Below are 20,256 nucleotides of genomic sequence, written 5' to 3'. Positions count from 1 at the left end.
TCTGTCCTCAGCGATCTAGCAAAGGCACTGTTAGGAAATGTTGTGGGCTTTGAGTAAATTATCAGCATTGTCATTAATATTAAGGCCATTAATAATGCAACAGCAGTGATGTTATTAATAGGATCACGAGTAGTCTACTATCTTGATGAGGTTTGGGGAAATGAGGGTTTATGTTATCATACTCATGGTCTGTCTGCATTTCCCTGATTGCTCCCCATCAAACCTGCAGACTCTTGAGAAAATCAGGAAGCTCTGTTTTCTCTTGTGGCTGGAGGATACTAGGTATAAAGGTTCATCACTACTTGCTGGCGTAGTACCACTGCCTGTATATATTAGGAGCTTTGGCTCTGACGTTCTGTATTCTGAGATTAGGGGCCTTGAGCATCTTTCTGGGGGTCCAGTCTGGGATCTCACTGGTACCAGTTCTCTTCCTGCCTGGCCTGACTGTTAAAAGAATTGCAGGATTCTTTAACTGTAAATAGAGGCATTATGAATGGATGAAGTTTGATCAGTGCATTTTTTAGTTATAATCTCCATTTTATTTTTTTTCCAGAGAACAGTCTTTCTTCAGTCCTTAAGGACTTAGCTTCTTACATGGGCTTTGGTAGGAGGAAATGGGACAGCCCCCTCAATCGGGGGGGGGGGGTGTTTTGTCCTACGATGCTTCATGAGGGCGATTCCGGACCACCTTGCTGTGGATGTGTGTTTCACACGCAGCTTGGGAAGCACAAAGGCATCAAAGATACTTGCTTTGGAAATGTCCTGATGGCAGTGGCCTCTACTGTGTTCCAAATAACGAAATTCTTTTTTTTTTAAATTTTTATTTTTAAAAAATATTTTATTTATTTGAGAGAGAGACGTGAGAGAGAATGATTGAGGAGAAGGTCAGAGAGAGAAGCAGACTCCCCGTGGAGCTGGGAGCCCGATGTGGGACTCGATCCCAGGACTCCAGGATCATGACCTGAGCCGAAAGCAGTCCCTTAACCAACTGAGCCACCCAGGCGCCCCCAAATAACGAAAATTCTTAATGGCCCTGTTCTTGGGCACGCAACAGGCACAGTTGGTGCAGCAAGGAGGCTGCCTGTGGCCGTGGCCCTTTTTGGGATGACTGTTACTCCTTGGTCATCTTAGAAGTGAAGACCCAAGAGAGCCATTTTTTAAAAAAAGATTTTATTTATTCACAGAGGGAGTGCATGCAAGCCGGGGAAGGGGTTAGAGGCAGAGGGAGAGGGAGAGAGCCCAGAGCCTGATGCAGGGCTCCGTCTTAGGACCCTGAGATCATGACCTGAGCCCAGACCAAGAGTCAGACGCTTAACTGACACACGCGTTCCTCCCCCTGACCCCCATTTTTTAATAACAGTTTTATTGAGATGTAATTCATACACCATATATCTTATCCTTTAAGAGTGGATAATTCAGTGTTTTTAGTATATTCATAAAGTTGAGCAAGCCATAGCACTAATTCTAGAACATTTTTATCAACCCGGATAGAAACCATATACCCATGAGCAGTCACTCCCTGATTGGTCCTTCCCCCAGCCATTGGCAGCTCCTCATGTACTTTCTGTTGCTGTGAATCTGCCTGTCACAGATATTTCACATAAATGGAATCCTAGAATATGTCGTATTTTGTGTCTGGTTTCTTTCACTACGTGTGATGTTTTCAAGGTTCGTTCGTCTTGTAGCATCCATCCCTCAGTGCTTCATTCTTTTTTATGGTTGAATAATACTCCATTGTATGGACCCACATTTTGTTTATCTGGTCATCGGTTGAAGGACATCTGGGGGGTTTCCACCTTTGGGCTCTTAGGGATCTCCCTGCCATGAACATTTGTGTTCACTTTTGTGTGGACATTTTTTTCATTTGTCTCGGATACACACCTAGGAGGGGAATTACTGAGGTACATGGTAACTCTGTGCTTAACTTTCTGAGAAACTACCATAGTGTTTCCAGACTGGCTGTGCCGTTGTGTATATTCTCAGGAGTGTGTGATCATGGCAGTTTCTCCATACTCTGCTAACATTTGTTATTATCATTTTAAAACAGGTTTTAGTCTTTTTATTATTTATTTATTTTAAAAAATATTTTATTTTATTTTTTAGAGAGAGCCCCAGGGAGTGTGTGTGAGCACAAGCGTGGGGGAGGGTGAAGTGGGAGGGAGAAGCAGAGTCCCCACTGAGCAAGGATCGGCCACAGGCTCAGCCCCAGGGATGACCTGAGCCATAGGCAGATGCTTAACTGACTAAACTTACCCAGGGGCTCCTATTTATTTTTAATTTTTATTTTTTAAGATTCTATTTATTTGACAGAGAGATCACAAGTAGGCAGGGAGGCAAACAGAGAGAGAGGAGGAAGCAGGCTCCCCACCAAGCAGAGAGCCCGATGTGGGGCTCATCCCAGGACCCCGAGACCATGACCTGAGCCAAAGGCAGAGGCTTCACCCAGTGAGCCACCTAGGTGCTCGTATTTTTTTTATTTTTTGGAAGATTTTATTTATTTATTTATTTGGCAGACAGAGATCATAGTAGACAGGCAGGCAGAGAGAGGCCGACGTGGGGTTCGATCCCAGGACCCTGGGATCATGACCTGAGCCGAAGGCAGAGGCTTTAACCCACTGAGCCACCCAGGCGCCCCATCCTATTTATTTTTTAAAAAAGCTTATTTAAGTAATCTCTACATCCAACTCAGGGCTCCAGCCCACAACCCTGAGATCAAGAGTCGCATGCTTCACCGACTGAGCCAGCCAGGCGCCCCCTACAGCTATGTGAAGATTTTTGTTGCTGTGATCCTTTTGGCCTAGCTATTCTAGTGGGTGTGAAGTGAGACCTCATTGTGGTTTTCGTTTACATTTCCTTAATGACTGTGGTGGTGAGTGTTTTTTCTTGTGCTAATTGACCATTTGTAAATCTTTGGGAAAATGTGTATTCAAATTTTTGGCTTAATATTTAATGTTTTTTTTTTTTTTTCTTTTTCTTGTAGAGTTGAAAGAGTTCTTTACATACTCTGGAGTACTAGTCCCTTATCAGATAAATGATTTGCAGATATTTTCTCCCATTCTTTGGGCTTTCTTTTCACTGTTCTCATGGTATCTTTTGCAGGATACAGGTTTTTAATTTTGGTGAAGTCTATTAGTCTATTTCTTTTGTTGTATTGCTTTTGCTGTCATATCTGAGAAGCCATTGCCTAGTCCAAGGTCACATAGATTTGCTCTTTTATTGTTTTTTTCTTTGTTCTTTTTTTATTCTTTTTTTTTTTTTTTAAGATTTTAATTCATTTATTTGAGAGTGAGAGAGTGCACATGATGGGGGGAAGGGCCAGAGGGAGGAAGAGAAGGAGACTCCCTGCAGGGAGTCTTATTGTGGGGCTCAATCCCAGACCCTGAGATCATGACCTGAGCTGAAGGCAGATGCTTAACTGACTGAGCCGCCAAGGTGCCCCATGCCTATGTCAACTTTTTATTTTTTTATTTTTTATTTTTTTTAAAGATTTTATTTATTTATTTGACAGAGAGAAATCACAAGTGGGCCGAGAGGCAGAGAGAGAGAGAGGAGGAAGCAGGCTCCCCGCTGAGCAGAGAGCCCTATGCGGGACTCGATTCCAGGACCCCGAGATCATGACCCGAACCGAAGGCAGTGGCTTAACCCACTGAGCCACCCAGGCGCCCCCTATGTCAACTTTTTCAAAAAAGATTTGTTTATTTGAGATAGAGCAAGAATGCGAGAGAGAGAGAAAGAGAGAGAGAGAGAGAGAGAAAGAACGCGCGCGCACACAGGCATGTGCACAAGTGGTGGGGGAGGGGGGCAGCAGCAGAGGGAGAAGCAGCTTTCCTAACAAGCAGGGAGCCCAGTGTGGGGCTGGATCCCAGGGCTCTGGGATAATGACTGAGCCAAAGGCAGTTGCTTAACCAACTGAGCCACTTAGGCACCCCTCCTATGTCATATTCTAAGAGTTTTATAGTTGTAGCTCTTTCATGAGCACTAAATTGTACTGCCTAAAGCTTTGCAAGTTCCTCTTAGCTGTTTGCTGGGGATAAGGCTGGGTGGGAGCCTACATCCTGGAGCTTCTTTCCTTTGCTGCCTTGACAGTTCCGTCAAGGATCTTGACCTTGGGAAGCTTTCTTGAAAGTTTTCTAACTGTTATGCAGTTTATATTTCTTTCTTTTCTTTTCTTTTTCTTCTTCTTCCTCTTTTTTTTTTTTTTTTGAAGGTAACGAATGAAGAGGACTTTATTAGGAAATTGGACTGTAAACCTGATCAGCATTTGAAGGTGGTTTCCATTTTTGGAAATACTGGTGATGGAAAGTCTCATACTCTCAACCACACTTTCTTTTATGGCCGTGAAGTCTTTAAAACTTCGCCTGCCCAGGAGTCCTGCACCGTGGGGGTGTGGGCGGCCTATGACCCGGTCCACAAAGTAGCGGTGATAGACACAGAAGGGCTCTTGGGGGCGACAGTGAATCTCAGTCAGAGAACACGGCTGCTGCTTAAGGTCCTGGCCATCTCAGACCTCGTCATCTATCGAACTCACGCAGACCGGCTGCATAATGACCTCTTCAAGTTCCTTGGGGACGCCTCAGAAGCTTACCTGAAGCACTTCACCAAGGAGCTCAAGGCTACCACTGCCCGCTGTGGGCTGGATGTCCCCTTGTCCACCCTGGGCCCTGCTGTTATCATTTTCCATGAGACTGTGCACACTCAGCTGCTGGGCTCTGGTGAGTAGACAGGGGACTGTCACGGATTGACCTTTCTGGGTACAAGGAGGCAGCCCTTGGGCTGCAGTAGTAGCTTGGTGGAGAGGGGGATGGCCCAGCAAAGTTTCTGCCTGGGCAAGACCTGAGGGAGTGTTTGAAGAAGGGTGGGGTGAGCAACGGTGTCAAAACCCGGTCAAGATGGGGATTGAAGATTGAGGATTAATGACTGGCTTAGGCAATGTGGAGAGCCTTGGTGATCCGGAGAGGACCTGTTTCCCAGGGGTGATGGGCATGGAAGCCTGATCAGGATAGGTTCAGGAGAGAACAGGGGAAGAATGAAGGTTGTGAGTATATCCCAGTCTTTGAAAGAGTTGTGTTATAAAGGGAAGCAGACAAACGAAATGATAGCTAGAGGCTGATGAGGGATTTCAAGCCCCCCCCCTTCTTTAAATGGAAGCTGTGAGGTATTGTAGATGGTTGTGTGCTGGTGCAAAGGGAAGGGAACAGTGTGGCTAGAGGAGAGCAGAACCGTTGGGGTGAGGCCCATGTGGGTGTGTTGGCCTCAGAAGCATGGACAGTCTCTCCGGAAGCACAGGGGGGAAAGCAGTGTGTGGACACGGTTGCTGGTAATTGTCCTACTGTTTCTATTCCCTGAAAGAAGTAGGAAGCAAAATCGTGACCTAAGGGAGGATGAGGGAGCACTGCACAGTGCAGCAACAGTGATTGGACACTGGTGGGGACAGTAGTGTTAGCCCCTAACACAGTGGTCCCATTTACCTGTTCATTCAATGTAGTTTCTTCCTTTTTTTTTTTTTTTTTTTTTTAAGGATAATGGGGGGAGGACAGAGAGAGAATCTGAAGCAGGCACCACACTCAGTGTGGAGCCCCATGTGAGCCTCGATCTCACAACCCCGAGATCATGACCTGAGCTGAAATCAAGAGTTAGATGCTTAACTGACTGAGCCACCTGGGTGTCCCATCCGTTAACAAAGTTTTTTTCTTTTTTAAGATTTACCTATTTATTTGAGAGAGTGGGCAAGAGAGAGAGCATGAGCAGAGGGAGAAGCAGAGGGAGAGAGAGAAGCCGACTTCCTGCTAAGCTGGGAAGCCTGACAGGGGCCTTGATCCCGGGACTCTGGGATCATTACCTGAGCCGCTTAACAGGTCAGGCCACCCAGGTTCCCAGTCAGCCAGGTTTCTTAAGGGCACAATGCCATGTGCTGAGCTCTGGGACACAGAGCTGAGAAAAGCAGTTCTCACCCTCGGATAGTTCCCTGTCTAGTTGGGGAGACCGCATGGTTTCTCTTCTGGAGCGGATGTGGGTCCAGGAGCTGTGGGGTTGCAGAAGAGGGACTCTCCACACCTCCTGAGGGGGTTTGGGAAAGAGGAGGTGGGGTTTGAACCTAGACATGTGGCTTGATAGGGCCAGAGAGGAAGGATGCTTTGGAAGGAGCAAACCCCTGGAGGCTTGCAGGGGGCAGGTTGTGTCCAGGAACCCACAGGTGGTCCTGCCAGAGCCTCTGGAACTTGCTTCCAGCCCCTCCGTGCGAGCCCCACACAGCAGCCAGGTACTCCTTTCAGAAGCTCGCTTTATGGTTTAGATCACGCTGGATTCCTGCTTGTACGCTGTCCGTGCCTTTTCCCACAAGCTCATTACGATGTCCCCACTCTGAGTCCTGCCTGTCTCTGACCTCCTTCCCTTGTTACCTGCTTCCTCTCCTCCCGTTGCCCCGCGTGCCCCCACCTCGTACCGGCGCCCACCACCTCTGCGTACACTCCGTCCGGTAGCCGCACCAGCCTTTTCTGTATTGCCACCTTGACCTATGCTGCTCTGTCCCCCTTGGAGCCTTGGCTGATCATCCCCTGTAGAGTGGTCCTTCCTGTCCCTGAGTTTACACTCTTTCTGCATGGCTCTGTTCGTTTGCATCAGGACCGCTGTCACTGTCCGTGGTCCTCCTGTGTGTGCTTGCTGGCTTGTGTTTGTTTCTCTTCAGTTACAACCGGAACTCACGAAGGCGGGAACCTTGTCTGTCTTACTTGCTGCTGTGACTAAAGAGCCTGGATGAGTGCTTGATGCCCCGGTTTGTTGGTTCTCACTGTGTCTGAAGCACGCATTGTAAGGGAGGGAATGCTGGAGGTACTTGGGGGTCAGATTGTGGGTTGCCTTGACTCAGTTCTCACATAGGACCGAAGCCCCTGAAGCATTTTAAGCAGGGAGTTACACGAGCGGATCTGTATTTTCCAAAGATTGCATGGCAGCCTGTTGCAGGCTGAGCCACAGAGGCATGCCTGGAGGCAGGGAGAAGACCAGGTGGGACATTCACCATGGCGCTGGACGAGAAGCGATGGGAGCTGAGTTGGGCCATTGACACAGGAGGGAAGTGGACAGACAAGGGCCATATTAAAGAGTTAGAATCAGAAGGACCAGGCTCTTGTGGGAGGATGAGAAATTAAATGTTCCAGCAGAGTCTCCTTAGCAGGTGACTCTGAGGTAAGGGGAGAAGGTTGGAAGCACTGACTTGAGGATGCCTTCCGTGATCTACATTTTTTTTTTCCCAAGATTTTATTTATTTCAGAGTGAGAGAATGGGAGACGGAGAGTGCATGTGAGACCACAGACAGGAGGGGGGCAGAGGGAGAGGGAGAAGCAGATTCCCTCCGGAGCAGGGAGTCTGTTGTGGGACTCAATCCCACAAAATCCCTCAATCCTCAATCCCTGGGATCATGACTTGAGCTGAAGGCAGATGCTTAACCAACTGAGCCACCTAGGTGCTCCCTGTGATCTGCATGTTTATGCCAGCTTGGATTTTTACAACCTTGGTAAGGGGAAGGTTTAATTTCTAGTTCAGAATTTTGAAATAACGAGCCCGTCATAAATAACTTTTTTCTTTTCTTCTTCTTCTTCTTTTTTTTTTTTTTGCACTATATACCATATACTGTGATAGGTGGTTTTTAAAAAAGTAAATGCTAACTTACTGTATCCTTGTTATTCGGCCCAGTTAACAGCAGCCCCATTTTACAGATGAAGAAGGTGCACTCAGAGAGCTTGAGTTATGTAACCAGAAGTTTTCCAGATAGTTGCAAAATTGGGGCTCAAAATAAGGTTTCCTAACTCCTAAATTCAGAGCTCATTCTGGAATACTGTTGCTGCTTCTTGAAACTTGAAGATGGAACCAAGGCAGCCAGTTTATGCAGGGAAGGAGAAGAGGTGCCAGAATTGTGGGCAAGTTGATAATTTGAGTTTTCTGTTTCAGACTTTCTGATTTTATATTGTTTAAATTAATTAATTAATTAATTAAAAATTTATTTATTTATTACTTGACAGAGATCACAAGTAGGCAGAGAGGCAGGCAGAGAGAGTGGAGGAAGCAGGCTCCCTGCTGAGAAGAGATCCCGATGCGGGACTTGATCCCAGGACCCTGGGATCATGACCTGAGCCAAAGGCAGAGGCTTTAACCCACTGAGCCACCCAGGCGCTCCTGTTTAATTTTATTTTAATTTCTTTTTTGGGGGGAGAAGGAGAGTGAGTGAGCAGTGAGGAGGGGCAAAGAGAGGAAGAGAGAGAATCTTAAGCAGGCGGAGCTCCATGTGGGGTTGGATCTCATGACCCTGATGAGATCATGACCTGAGCTGAAATCATGAGTCCGACGTTCAATGGACCTAGTCATCCAGGTGTCCCGCTTTCTGATTTTATCTCATCCTGTTCTTTTTCTGGACAGAGTATTCTAGGTGGGAGTTAGTAGGCAAATGAATTCTCTGTTTTATAAATGAGGAGAACATAGAACCCATAATCACTGGGGAGCAGTGATTGTATGTCCAGAGACCAGCTGTGAGATGATGTTGGGGAGGGATGGAGGGTGGCCAAGCTCGTACCTGGGTGGTGTTGGGAGGAGTCACTTCTTGCTGATTGATCCTGGGATACCCTGGCACCTAAAGTCACTGCCACAGGAAAAGATCAGGAGGAGATGGATTTAGGGATGAACTACAGAATTTGGGGCACTGATGGCTGCACTTTCAAATTTGAGTAGGGCCATATCTTCAGTATTAATTGGAATGATTTTGTGGTTGTTGTTACAGTACTAAAGGAAATGAAAAAGCCCTTCTAACATTTCTCTCCAGGATATTTATTGAATTCATCTGTACTACCACTCCACAAATTTCTGCCTAAAGATTGGTGAAACTACCCTCAGATACATTGGGAGCTTGTATATAGCTTCACCATTGGAAGACCAGCATGTTTGAAGTGGTTGTTTATTCGAAATGTTTCTTAGTGTGGGGGGTGGGGTAGAGAAAATCTTATTTTTTTTAATGCTTTGACCTGTTTGCATTTTTTTACAATGAGCAGATTAAAAAAGACTTTCCCTTGAAGTACAGTGTACATATAGAAGAGTGCACATCATATCACAAGTGTATTAATGTGATGAATTTTATAGTCTGTGAAAGCAGTAGCAGCACATGACATGACATGCCAGCACCCACTTCCTGGGGAAGCCCTGCTCATGCTCCCTTCTAGTTAACGGTAACCTGGATTCTAACAGCATAGATTAGTGGTGCCTGTTTATGTACTTTATTATATAGAGTCAGACTATGTATTACTTTTATAATGCAAGACAGATTTTTTTTTTTAAAGAAAGGTCATTGTTCCTGTACCTGTTTCCTTGTCCAGATCACCCCTCAGAGGTGCCAGAAAAGCTCATCCAGGACCGGTTCCGGAAGCTGGGCCGCTTCCCTGAAGCCTTCAGTTCCATTCACTACAAGGGAACGAGGACTTACAACCCTCCCACCGACTTCTCTGGGCTGCGGCGGGCTTTGGAGCAGCAGCTAGAGAACAACACCACCCGTTCTCCCCGGCACCCGGGGGTCATCTTCAAAGCTCTGAAGGTCAGTGGGTCTCCTGCCCTGAGTGCTTTTCACTGGGGTACCAGTGGGTGTTCTTACCCACTGGTAAGAACCCCTTTTTGTTGGTGCTGGAGATTGGAAACTGGGGTGGAAAGCAAGGTTGTAGAGAAAGGAAGCACCAGAGGGGAGTTCACACCTAATGAGTTAGAGCTCATCCTACTACGAGCACGGGCACAAAGGGATCTTGGGCTATTGTTAAAAAGTGACAGGTCCTCGTGTTGGAGAAAAACCAGGCTTTCAGACAGTAGGAAAAACGTTCATTTCCACGTGGTGTTGCCCAGCCCTGGTGAGTTGATCTTGCATTGAGGCTCAGTTACCTGAACAGGACTCACTTTTTTTTTTTTTTTTTTTTTTTAAATCTGTATTAATTAGGTTGTTCAGGAGGACAACTTTTTGTTATCACTGTAAATGGAGAATCAGTATCACAGGTAGAAATTTCCCAAGACAGAAAATACAGACACATGATAATAGTAATTGGTGTTTATTATATACCATCAGAGGACTCTATGAATTAGTTCATTTAGTCCTTACACCAGCAGTATGTCTGGCTGGCTCAGTCGGTAGAGCATTCAACTCTTGATCTTGGAGTTGTAGGTTTAAGCCCCACGTTGGGTATAGAGATTGCTTAAAAATTTTTTAAAAGATTATTTATTTATTTATTTGACAGAGACACAGTGAGAGAGGGAACATAAGCAGGAGGAGTGGGAGAGAGAGAAGCAGGTTTCCCACCTAGTGGGGAACCTGATGCGGGCCTCGATCCCAGGACCCAGGATCATGACGTAAGCCCAAGGCAGATGCATAACCCACTGAGCCACCCAGGCGCCCCTAAAAATAAAATCTTAAAAAGAAAAAAATCCTCTCTCACCCCCTCCATGTGTTAATTGCTGTTTCCCAGCCTCATTTTGCAGATGAGGACTCGGGGGCAGGTGTCCGAGGAGGTGAAGTGATTGGTTACACACAGTTACTAAGTAGCAGCTGTGGCTGGTAAAGCCTGGCTGGTTTACTCTAGAGCTCCTTCTAACCAGCAAGAATCTTCCTCCTCGCAACAAATGTAATATACTATTTCCTCTCTAGGGACTGTTGTTCATGGAAGGTTCTGAGACTGGAGCTTGTTTTTTCTTTATTTAGAAAGGAGATGAGCAAGTGTTAGGGAGATGATAAAGATAATGCTATTACCCAGTTGGGACTTTCTCTTTAACAGAATCTGAAATTCTGAAAGTGAACTTAAACAGGAGTAATTTCTTCTGTGGAACTTGATGCTCTTCACTTGTACCACCAAAGTCACGTCCCACGCCCCTAAAATTCATGTTGTATACACTAGTGATGCTTCTTTTGGGAAGCATCTCCAAGCATCGTATCTTTGTCTTTTAAAATCAGGCGAATTGTTTTTATTGTGTATCTCAGTAGTACTGTCAATATATTGTTTTGATAATCTAGTAAAATCCTGTTAGAAAGCGTCCTGCTTTTGCACAGATTTCACTTCCCCCATCCTGGTGGTTGGTGCTGGGTTCTGTGTAACAGAGGGCCTGCTATCTGGGTGGGCTGCGAGCCTTCCAACCACAGTAGATGCTGTATAACCCATCTGGGGCCCTCAAGCGGTAAGCCATTGCCCCTTCTTTGTCTGAGGCCTCACAGGTATCTGGGGAGGTGGGATCACTGTGCTAGGGCGTATCACTTCCCTCCCATAGCAGTATGGCTTCTTTACCATTGCTGTGTCATGATAGCCATCAACAGGCAAGAAATCACTAAAACAGTAGCAGTGGGTGGGTGGCACAGAATGGATAATAGAAAAGTGTAATTTAAAAAGTATTACCGATTATTGAAAATTGCCTTTTTTTTTTAAGAAAAAATTTTTTAAAGATTTTATTTATTTATTTGACAGAGAGAGATCACAAGTAGGCAGAGAAGCAGGAAGAGAGAGAGGAAGGGAAGCAGGCTCCCTGCTGCGCAGAGAGCCTGATGTGGGGCTCGATCCCAGGACCCTGACATCATGACCTGAGCTGAAGGCAGAGGCTTTAACCCACTGAGCCACCCAGACGCCCCTGAAAATTGTGTTTTGAGAATTGACTGGGTACTCTCAGTGAAATCTTGATGTCTTCTCACAGTGCATTGGTTAAAGCATTCCCTGGTCCCATTAAAAGCTGGGAAGAGGGTTCCCAAAAGGAATGTCAAAGTTGTTGCTGTCGTTATGGGAACAGGAATTCTAAGTTTAGGGCAGGTTGTTCATTGATCCAGTTTGTCTGAATTCATATCCTCTGGCTTACGTTAGGAGTACAGGTTAAGTGTAGAAAACGTTGGCTACTACAGTAGAGTTACAGTAAATGAAAACAAGAACCAATACAGTCTTTCCACCCAGGAATAGCCATTGTTAACATTTTAGTATGTGCTCTTATAGTGCATGTTCTGAGTGTTAAAAAAACAAAACAAAACAAAACAAAACGTGTTGCTTGTCATCACATCAAAGATGTAAATTTGTAATCCTTTCCCCATGAAACTTCATAAACATTTTACTATATTGTTATTTTTGTTTTTAGTGAGTGAGTGAGCAGGCGAGCGGGGGAGGGGTAGGAGGAGAGGGAGAGGGAGAGAGGAAATCTTAATCTCCACACCCAGTGCAGCCCAGTGCAGGGCTCGAGCTCACGACCCTGAGATCATAATCTGAGCTGAAACCAAGGGTCGGATGCTTAACTGACTGAGCCACCTGGTGGCCCCAGCGTTTTACTCTATTATTATACGATTTTTATAAACCGTTTTGATAGCTGCACAATATTTCATTGTCTAAATATACCCAAATAACAGTTGTCGGACAAGAAATTATAAGTAAAATATCTCTATTAAAAATAATGCCACAAGTAAATATCATGAAAGCTCTTTCTATACCTGGAATTATTTTTCTGGTTTATATTTTCTTGAAGTAGATTGTGTCAGAGGTGTGTGTGTGTGTGCGCGCATGTGTGTGTACACACAGCGAGTATGTATCGCATTTCTGTCATTTCACTAGTTGGACATGGACTGTTTAAGTACTTTGCTTATTTGGTGTCTTTTTTTTTTCTGTTTTGCCTATATTTAGTATTTCAGGGATTTTACTTTGACACAGTCTCTGATCTTTACTATGCATGTATTTATTTTAGCTTTAAAAAAAATTTTTTTTTTTAAGATTTTATTTATTTGACAGAGAGAAATCACAAGTAGATGGAGAGGCAGGCAGAGAGAGAGAGAGAGGGAAGCAGGCTCCTTGCTGAGCAGAGAGCCCGATGTGGGGCTCGATCCCAGGACCCTGAGATCATGACCCGAGCCGAAGGCAGCAGCCTAACCCACTGAGCCACCCAGGCGCCCCTTATTTTAGCATTTAAAAAAAATTTTTTTTAAAGACTTTATTTATCCATTTGGCAGAGTGAGATCACAAGCAGGCAGAGAGGCAGGCAGAGAGAGGAGGAAGCAGGCTTCCTGCTGAGCAGAGAGCCTGACATGGGGCTCGTTCCCAGGACCCTGGGATTATGACCTGAGCTGAAGGCAGAGGCTTTAACCCACTGAGCCACCCAGGTGCCCCTATTTTAGCATTCTTTATAATGAATTCCTCAGAGGGATCCCCTCGAATTCCTTCTTGCAGTCTGCTTTGTGGACAGTGCTTTGTTAGCATGCCTGCAGGCTTAGGACAGAGGAGCAGGACAGCAGCAGGGCCTCTGGGGCAGTGCTGGGCGTGTGGGATCTGGAGACAGCCTGGGAAATGTTGGCAAGATTGGATCTAGGGATATGAGGATGCCGTGAGGCCTGGGGATAGAGACTTGGGGCGTGGAGGGCTAGGAAGGACAGCAGAGGAGAAGGGGATTTGGAATAAGACGGGGCAGGCTCTGGTGCACGCAAGAACAGAGTTTGGGTATATGCTGATTGGCTCAATCCATTGGGGTTTTAGAAGGTTTGTAGTGGGGTACCCTGTCACAGTAAGTGAATTTGGGTAAATTGCATATGAGAGTTCCTTGTACCATTCTTGCAACTCTTCTACAAGTCTGAAATTCTGTCAAAATGAAAAGTTACCCTTTAAACAGAGCTTGTGGGTTTTGCATTGTGGTTGCTTTAGGCTGGATGTTTGTGTCCTCCCAAAATTTCCTATGTTCAAACTGTAATGCCCAGTGTGATGGTATCAGTGGGCCTTGGGAGGTGATGGGTCATGAGGATGGAGACCTTTTGAGTGAGATTAACGCCCTTGGAGAGAAGCCCCAGAGCGCTCCCTTGCCCTGTCCACACAGTGAGCACACAGTGCAGAGGCACCATCTGTAAACCAGGGAGCAGTCCTTCACCAGAACCTGATCTTGTTGGCGTCTAGATCTTGGGCTTCCGGCCTCCAGATGTGTGAGAAACACATTTCTGTTTAGAAGCGATCTGGTCTGCGCTCTTTTGTTTTAGTAGCCTCAAAGGACTGAACACGGTGGTTAAAAGCTTGGGTTCTGGAGTCATGCAGACTTGTGTTGGAATCCCAGTTCCTTGGTCTTGGCAACTTCCTTCATGTGTTCATTCGTTCAACAAATAAAAGAGCACACCCATGTGCCGGGTAGAGTTTGAGGTGCGGGGAAGTACAGTGGAGAACAAGATAGACAATAACCTTTGTCTTCCTCTTAGTCCTTTTTCAAACCTTTCTCCTCATCTGGAGAATAGGAATAATAAGAGAATATTCCTAATGAAGTTGAGCTGAGGTTCAAATAGAACGGCACACTTGAAGGAACAAATATGTGGCATATAGTAAATGTTGCATAAGCATTAAATAGGGTGGAGAATATTAAGAAAAAAATTCGTGAAAAGTGATTGTATTTGAATAATTCATGAAATGCATACTTCTGATTAGATTTGAGGTGAAGGTATACTTAGATGTTCTGGCAGATGTCCTTGAAATGGCTCAAAGATAGTCACAGTAGAAGATCACACTCCGGTATGGCAGACATTGTCAAAAGAGCCCGAGGCCATCCGGTGGTTTACCAAGGGCTGGGAATCTGATTAGTATAAATTTTAACGAAGAGGCCAATGGCTGGGTTCTAGAGTTCCTTAGGTTTTCTCTAAGCTAACGCAGCTTAATGTTTAAATTAGATTGGCAGGGACACGGAGTGCTGTGGGCAGTAATTAGTGCTCAGGGATTTTACCCTCAGGGGACTTGGATGTCCTTCTCCTGGCTAGTTTGTTAGGCAATTTTGAGAAAAATAGTTACACTATGCTAATGAGGTGGTATGAGTCATGAAGTTTTCTGTAAATACACGGAGCCTGGTCAGCTGGAGTTGTGATGATTCTTGGTAACTGGTGTCCCCAGAGTTTCCCCTGGACCCTATATTTAGTTCTGTCCTCTGGGGCGGAGACTGGGGTGCGGGACCTGCTGCTTCTGTCCATGGAGTTACTCATTTCAAAACGCGTGCTTTTGGCTCTCCCCAGGGGATTTTGGGGTTCTCTAACTTACTGACATCTTTAAAAAATTTGTTTTTATCTTTTTGGTTGTCACTTGGCTTTTAATCTCTTCTTTAAATCAGAAGTTTAATTTCCCAGTTATCGTTTTAATAGAAAACTACTTGTAAGGTCTGCATTAGGCAAATTGACCCACTAGAGTTTTTGTAGCTGTTCAGATATACTAACTGAAGTTTTCATAGTTCACAGCAGTGTAGAATAGAATGGCTGTTTTTTTGTTTCAGTGATTTTTTTTTTTTTAATTTGGCTTTCCTTTGTTTTATTTATTTCTATAAGGAATCTTGAATTCTTTTTGGAACAGAAGAATTGGGATGGGCATAAACATAAATTATCAGCGACAAACTGATTTGTTTGGCTTCCTGCTTCTCCCAGTTTTTCCTTTCTCTGCTTGGTATTCTTAGCCTTTTCCAATTACTCACGAACTCACTGAGTAGAAACACTTTGTGAAGGCCAGGGCTATGTTCTAATATGATAAATGAGATTTTTTTTTTCTATATGATTGCCTTTTTTATTTTAGATAATATATACAGGAATACGGTCAGGAAAAAGTATATAAACTTTTGGGAAGACAGAGAGACAAATCACTTAAGAGGCTTGATCAAAACTGTGATGCACAAATGAAGAAATCTCACCTCTCTAGTAATCAAAGAAATGCAGATGACAGCCCCAACAGTATGAGAGCAGACGTTGATAAGTCTGGTGCTAAAATGTCAAAAAGGATGTGAAGCATTGTAAGCTCTTACAGACGGCCAGTTGAAGTTCAGATCAGTACAACCACTTTGAAATGTCATTCAGAAATATCTAGTGAAGGTGAAGATATGCATAATATGTATTCCAGCCGTATCATTTCTGGGAATTAGCCTTAGAGAAACTCTTCCACCAGAACACAGGGGGACCTTTATGAGGATGTGATGACTTTTAAAGTGGGAATTATTGGGGCTCCTGGGTGGCTCAGTGGGTTAAGCCTCTGCCTTTGGCCCAGGTCATGATCTCAGGGTCCTGGGATCAAGCCCCGCATCAGGCTCTCTGCTCCGCAAGGGGGCCTGCTTCCTGCTTCTCCCACCCTCTCTGCCTGCCTCTCTGACTACTTGTGATCTCTCTCTGTCAAATAAATAAATAAAATCTTAAAAAAAAAAAAAGTAGGGATTATTACAAAGCAGTTTTCTTTATAATGGTAAAATAATGCAAATTAAGTATGCAAAAAATGGGTAGATAAATGGTGATGTTAAGTGATTCTTTGCTACTTGCTTTATTTTTATTTTTTTTAAAAGATTTTTATATATTTATTTGACACAGCCAGCGCACAAGCAGGGGGTGTGGGAGAGGGAGAAGCAGGCTCCAGCGGGCTGATGTGGGGCTGGATCCCAGGACCCTGGGATCATGATCTGAGTCGAAGATAGATGCTTGACTGACTGAGCCACCCAGGTGCCCCTGCTGCTTATTTTGTTGTTTTCGCATTTGAGAGACCACCAAGGAGCCAAGCACCGATGCAATCACACAAGGGTTTATTTGACAAGCTTAAGCTTGGGCTCAAGTATACCAGACACAGTGGAGTAGGGATTTGGACCCCGAGGTGACATGCTTAAGCTTGGGCCCAAGTATACCCAATGCAGCGGAGTAGGGACTTGGACCCCGAGCTTAGTTAAGGCAGGGGTATTTATGGGTTCCTGTTACTAAAGCAGGGTGGGGGTCTCCGGAACCAAAGCAGGGTGGAACTTCCTGGAACTAAAGTAAAGTAAGGAAAGTTCAGCCCTTGGGCACAGGGGTCTGAATGGCCGTACTTATGCTAAGGCTAAACCTGAGGTGGGATGGCCATGATTTTTTAAAGAGAGAACTGGGGTCGTAGTGTATGTATGTGCAGTTACGTACTTCGCTTTTCTCATGGAATATTGAAGCCCAGCATTTTTTCTCACACCATTAACTATTTAATGAAAATATGTCTTTAAAGTAGTTATATGCTTTTTGTTTACAACAAATGGATGGATCGTTTTTTACATTTAGTTAATTATGCCCTCATTTTAGTAGTGGTTTTCATTTTTTCCTGCTTATATTTTCCATGTATTTAAAGGAATGGTTCACATTCTGCCTCTTTCCTTAGGATCAGTTACAACTCCTAGTACACTTTTGGACTGATGTGTATGGAGTGCTTACTGTAGGCCATGTACTATGCTCGGCTCTGCACATATCATGAATTCACGTAATCCTCGTGTCTGCTCTACGAGGTCAAGAAGGGGGGGAGAAAAAGATGTGGAGGCACAGAGGAGTTAATAAATTTGTCTACTGTAACTCAGTCAGTGGTGGAGAATTTGAACCAGCTAGTCTGGCTACCAAGTCTGTGCTTTTAACCCAGTGCTATATATTTCTTCTCAGTAGTTACTCTGCTTCTGAGAAGGCCTGAAGGCGTAGCCGTCTTTAAAGTTTCCTCATACATTTTGCCAGTTGCCTCTTGAAAGGATATTCCCATAAATTGTATTTGTTTGGTTATTTTAATGTTTAAAAAGTCATTCTTTAAAATACAGAAGCAGGGGCGCCTGGGTGGCTCAGTGGGTTAAGCCGCTGCCTTCGGCTCAGGTCATGATCTCAGAGTCCTGGGATCGAGTCCCGCATCGGGCTCTCTGCTCAGCAGAGAGCCTGCTTTCCTCTCTCCCTCTCTGCCTGCCTCTCCATCTACTTGTGATTTCTCTCTGTCAAATAAATAAATAAAATCTTTAAAAAAAAAAAAAAAAAAAAAAAAAAATAAAATACAGAAGCAGTATGTGCTCAAGATAAACAATTCAGTAGTACAGAAATGTGTAAGGTTCAAGTTAAAAGATCCTCCCTACCCCAGTCATAGCCATTGCTAATGCTTGTGTAGTAGCTACTTTGCTACATTGCTAATACTTGTGTGTGCTTCTAGGAATTTTTGGGCCTACATAAGTGCATACCTAAGTGTGTGTATGTGATGTATATATTTTTCTCCCTGAATGGGATCATATGATTCCTACAATTCTACAGCTTGCTTTTTTTCACTTAATTATGTATCTTGGTTATATGTTAATAAAAAAAAGTTTTATTCATTTTGGTCATCTTTCTATTGTACATAAAACATACCGCATTCTTGGGGCGCCTTGGTAGCTCATTCAGTTCAGTATCTGCCTTGGGCTCGGGTCATGATCTGAGGGTCCTGGGATCGAGCCCCTCATTGGGCTCCCTGCTCAGTAGGGGTCTGCTTCTCCCTCTCCCTCTACTTCTGTCCTCTCTCTCTCTCAGATAAATAAAATCTTCAGAAAAACACTACATTCTTTTTTTTTTTTTTTAAAGATTTTATTTATTTATTTGACAGACAGGGATCACAAGTAGGCAGAGACACAGGCAGAGAGGAGGAAGCAGGCCCCTGCTGAGCGGAGAGCCCGATGTGGGGCTCGATCCCAGAACCCTGAGATCATGACCTGAGCCGAAGGCAGAGGATTAACCCACTGAGCCACCCAGGCGCCCCAAAACACTACATTCTTAATGCCATTAGTATACATTAAAAAAGTTCTGAGCAGTTATCTTACTTACGAGGTTCCATCTGATTGAGAGAGCATTGTTGGATTCAGAGGGAGCCCAAGTGCTACTTTCCATGTTCATTATTGAATAGGAAATGTGATGACGAGGAGGAGGGCAGAGTTTGCAGAATGTGTGTGAGAGTTTGTTCTGCCGCCCTCTTCTCTGTGGCCTGCTCAGTTGTTTCCTGGTGGATCATGCTGACCTCCTCGTGCTTCCTGCCGGTCAGCCGTGGAATCGGCCATGTTGTGGTTCAGGCTCCAGTCTCTCTGCTAGCAGGATTATCTCCCACTTCTTGACCACTCACTGCTTTGCTTAGGTTCCCGGGGAGCAATAGCTCAGACACCTACCAGTAGAGTATACCCTCCCTGAGCAGGTAAATCTGTTTAAAGAGCTGCTCAGGTTATATATTGATATAATATATATATATATATATATCGACAGACTTATCTGTTGTCTGTATTTATAGTTCTGAATACATGAGAGGAACCATTTTATAGTTGAATTTGTATAGGTTTTATATAATACCTTTTTTAGGCTCTGATCTCTAAATGTAGAAACTCTGACTTTCCAATTCTCTCACATCAGGAAGTATCTATTTATAACGGTATTTTGTGGGGAGAGGTGGCATCAGTGATTACATAAGAGTCTCCATTTTGAATCAGAAAATTCCCTGCTAGCCCTTGGTGACTGGGACTAAACCTTACAGGTAGAAAGGGCCATACTGTTGCCAGGGCAACTGAAGTTCAAGATCATCTGGTCTCCAGGCAACCTTTTCTAGAGTTGCCTCAAATGTTCTCCCTAGCTTTCTCTGGTGGGGTGGAGGGGTGTCCCTGCCTGCCTCTAACAGCTTGGGGACCTCAGGAGGAGGAGAGCCCAAGAAAACCTGGAATGATGTGAGGTTTGGATTTTTTTTTTTCTTGAAGATTTCATTTTTAAGTGATCTCTACACCTAACATTGGCTTGAATCTCTACCCCGAGGTCAAGAGTCCATGCTCTACCTACTGAGCCAACCAGATGCCCCTGAGCTTTGGAATTTTTGAAAAACAAAGACTGTGGATTAGTTGGAAAGGAAGGAAAGGAAGGAGGATAATTTCTCTTTACCCTTGTATCTAAAACACACTAACATCAGAGTCTTTTCACTGTGAAGAGTTGTACTGTTACATTCGCATGCTCTGACTGATGTCAGTCCTCCTGAGGCCTGTTAGGGTCGGCGTCATTACCGGCCACCAGCTCTTTATTGGCTTGTGAGCGAAGTGAGATGCTATGTTCCCCAGCAGAGGAGAGGCTGGGGCGCCCGTGTCCGAGTGATGAGGCCAGTTAGCCTGGGGGTTCCTCTCTCGCTGATGTCATAAGAGGTTATGGCTGCCCTGGCCAGTGTAAGCCAGCAGCTTATGTGTCTAGGGCGGGCGACCCCGGGGGTTCTGTGGGCACGTGTGCCATGGGACTCAGCCTGCAGATTGTTCCGGGCCGAGCTTGGAAATCCTTGCTGCCGTTTTTCTGGAGAACTTTCAGAGAATTGAGTCAGGCCACTTGGAGCAGAAAGAACCTGGAGCTGTCAAGGTACCGGGGCTGTAGTCCTGTATTTGCTGGGGAGTGCCGTCGCCCCTGTCTTCAGCCCACCTGGTGACCTCCTGCCACATGGGCTGGTTTTCGAAGGGAGGCTAGTACTTAGGTTAGCCTTTCAGTTACCTGTT

At 44.9% G+C, this 20,256-nt stretch overlaps 1 protein-coding gene across 5 annotated transcripts in view; it reads left to right on the top strand.

Moving 5' to 3' along the window:
- ZFYVE1 (zinc finger FYVE-type containing 1) overlaps positions 1-20,256 on the top strand; it is a 59,720-nt gene that overhangs the window by 25,465 nt on the left and 13,999 nt on the right. For 3 of the 5 annotated variants that reach the window (XM_082733404.1, XM_082733403.1, XM_082733402.1), the window contains 2 exons: positions 4,208-4,712; positions 9,357-9,571. In XM_082733404.1, coding sequence (XP_082589530.1) covers positions 4,208-4,712; positions 9,357-9,571 — 720 coding nt within the window. Of the gene's footprint in view, positions 1-4,207; positions 4,713-9,356; positions 9,572-19,352; positions 19,461-19,940; positions 20,123-20,256 lie in introns of those variants that run through there. The other 2 variants (XM_082733405.1, XM_082733406.1) reach the window with 2 other exon arrangements.

Source organism: Mustela nivalis (assembly GCF_964662115.1).
Source record: "Mustela nivalis genome assembly, chromosome: 6".
Lineage (NCBI taxonomy): Eukaryota > Metazoa > Chordata > Mammalia > Carnivora > Mustelidae > Mustela > Mustela nivalis.
Note: the sequence above shows the minus strand (reverse complement) of the source record. Positions and strands in the feature narration are given on the sequence as shown.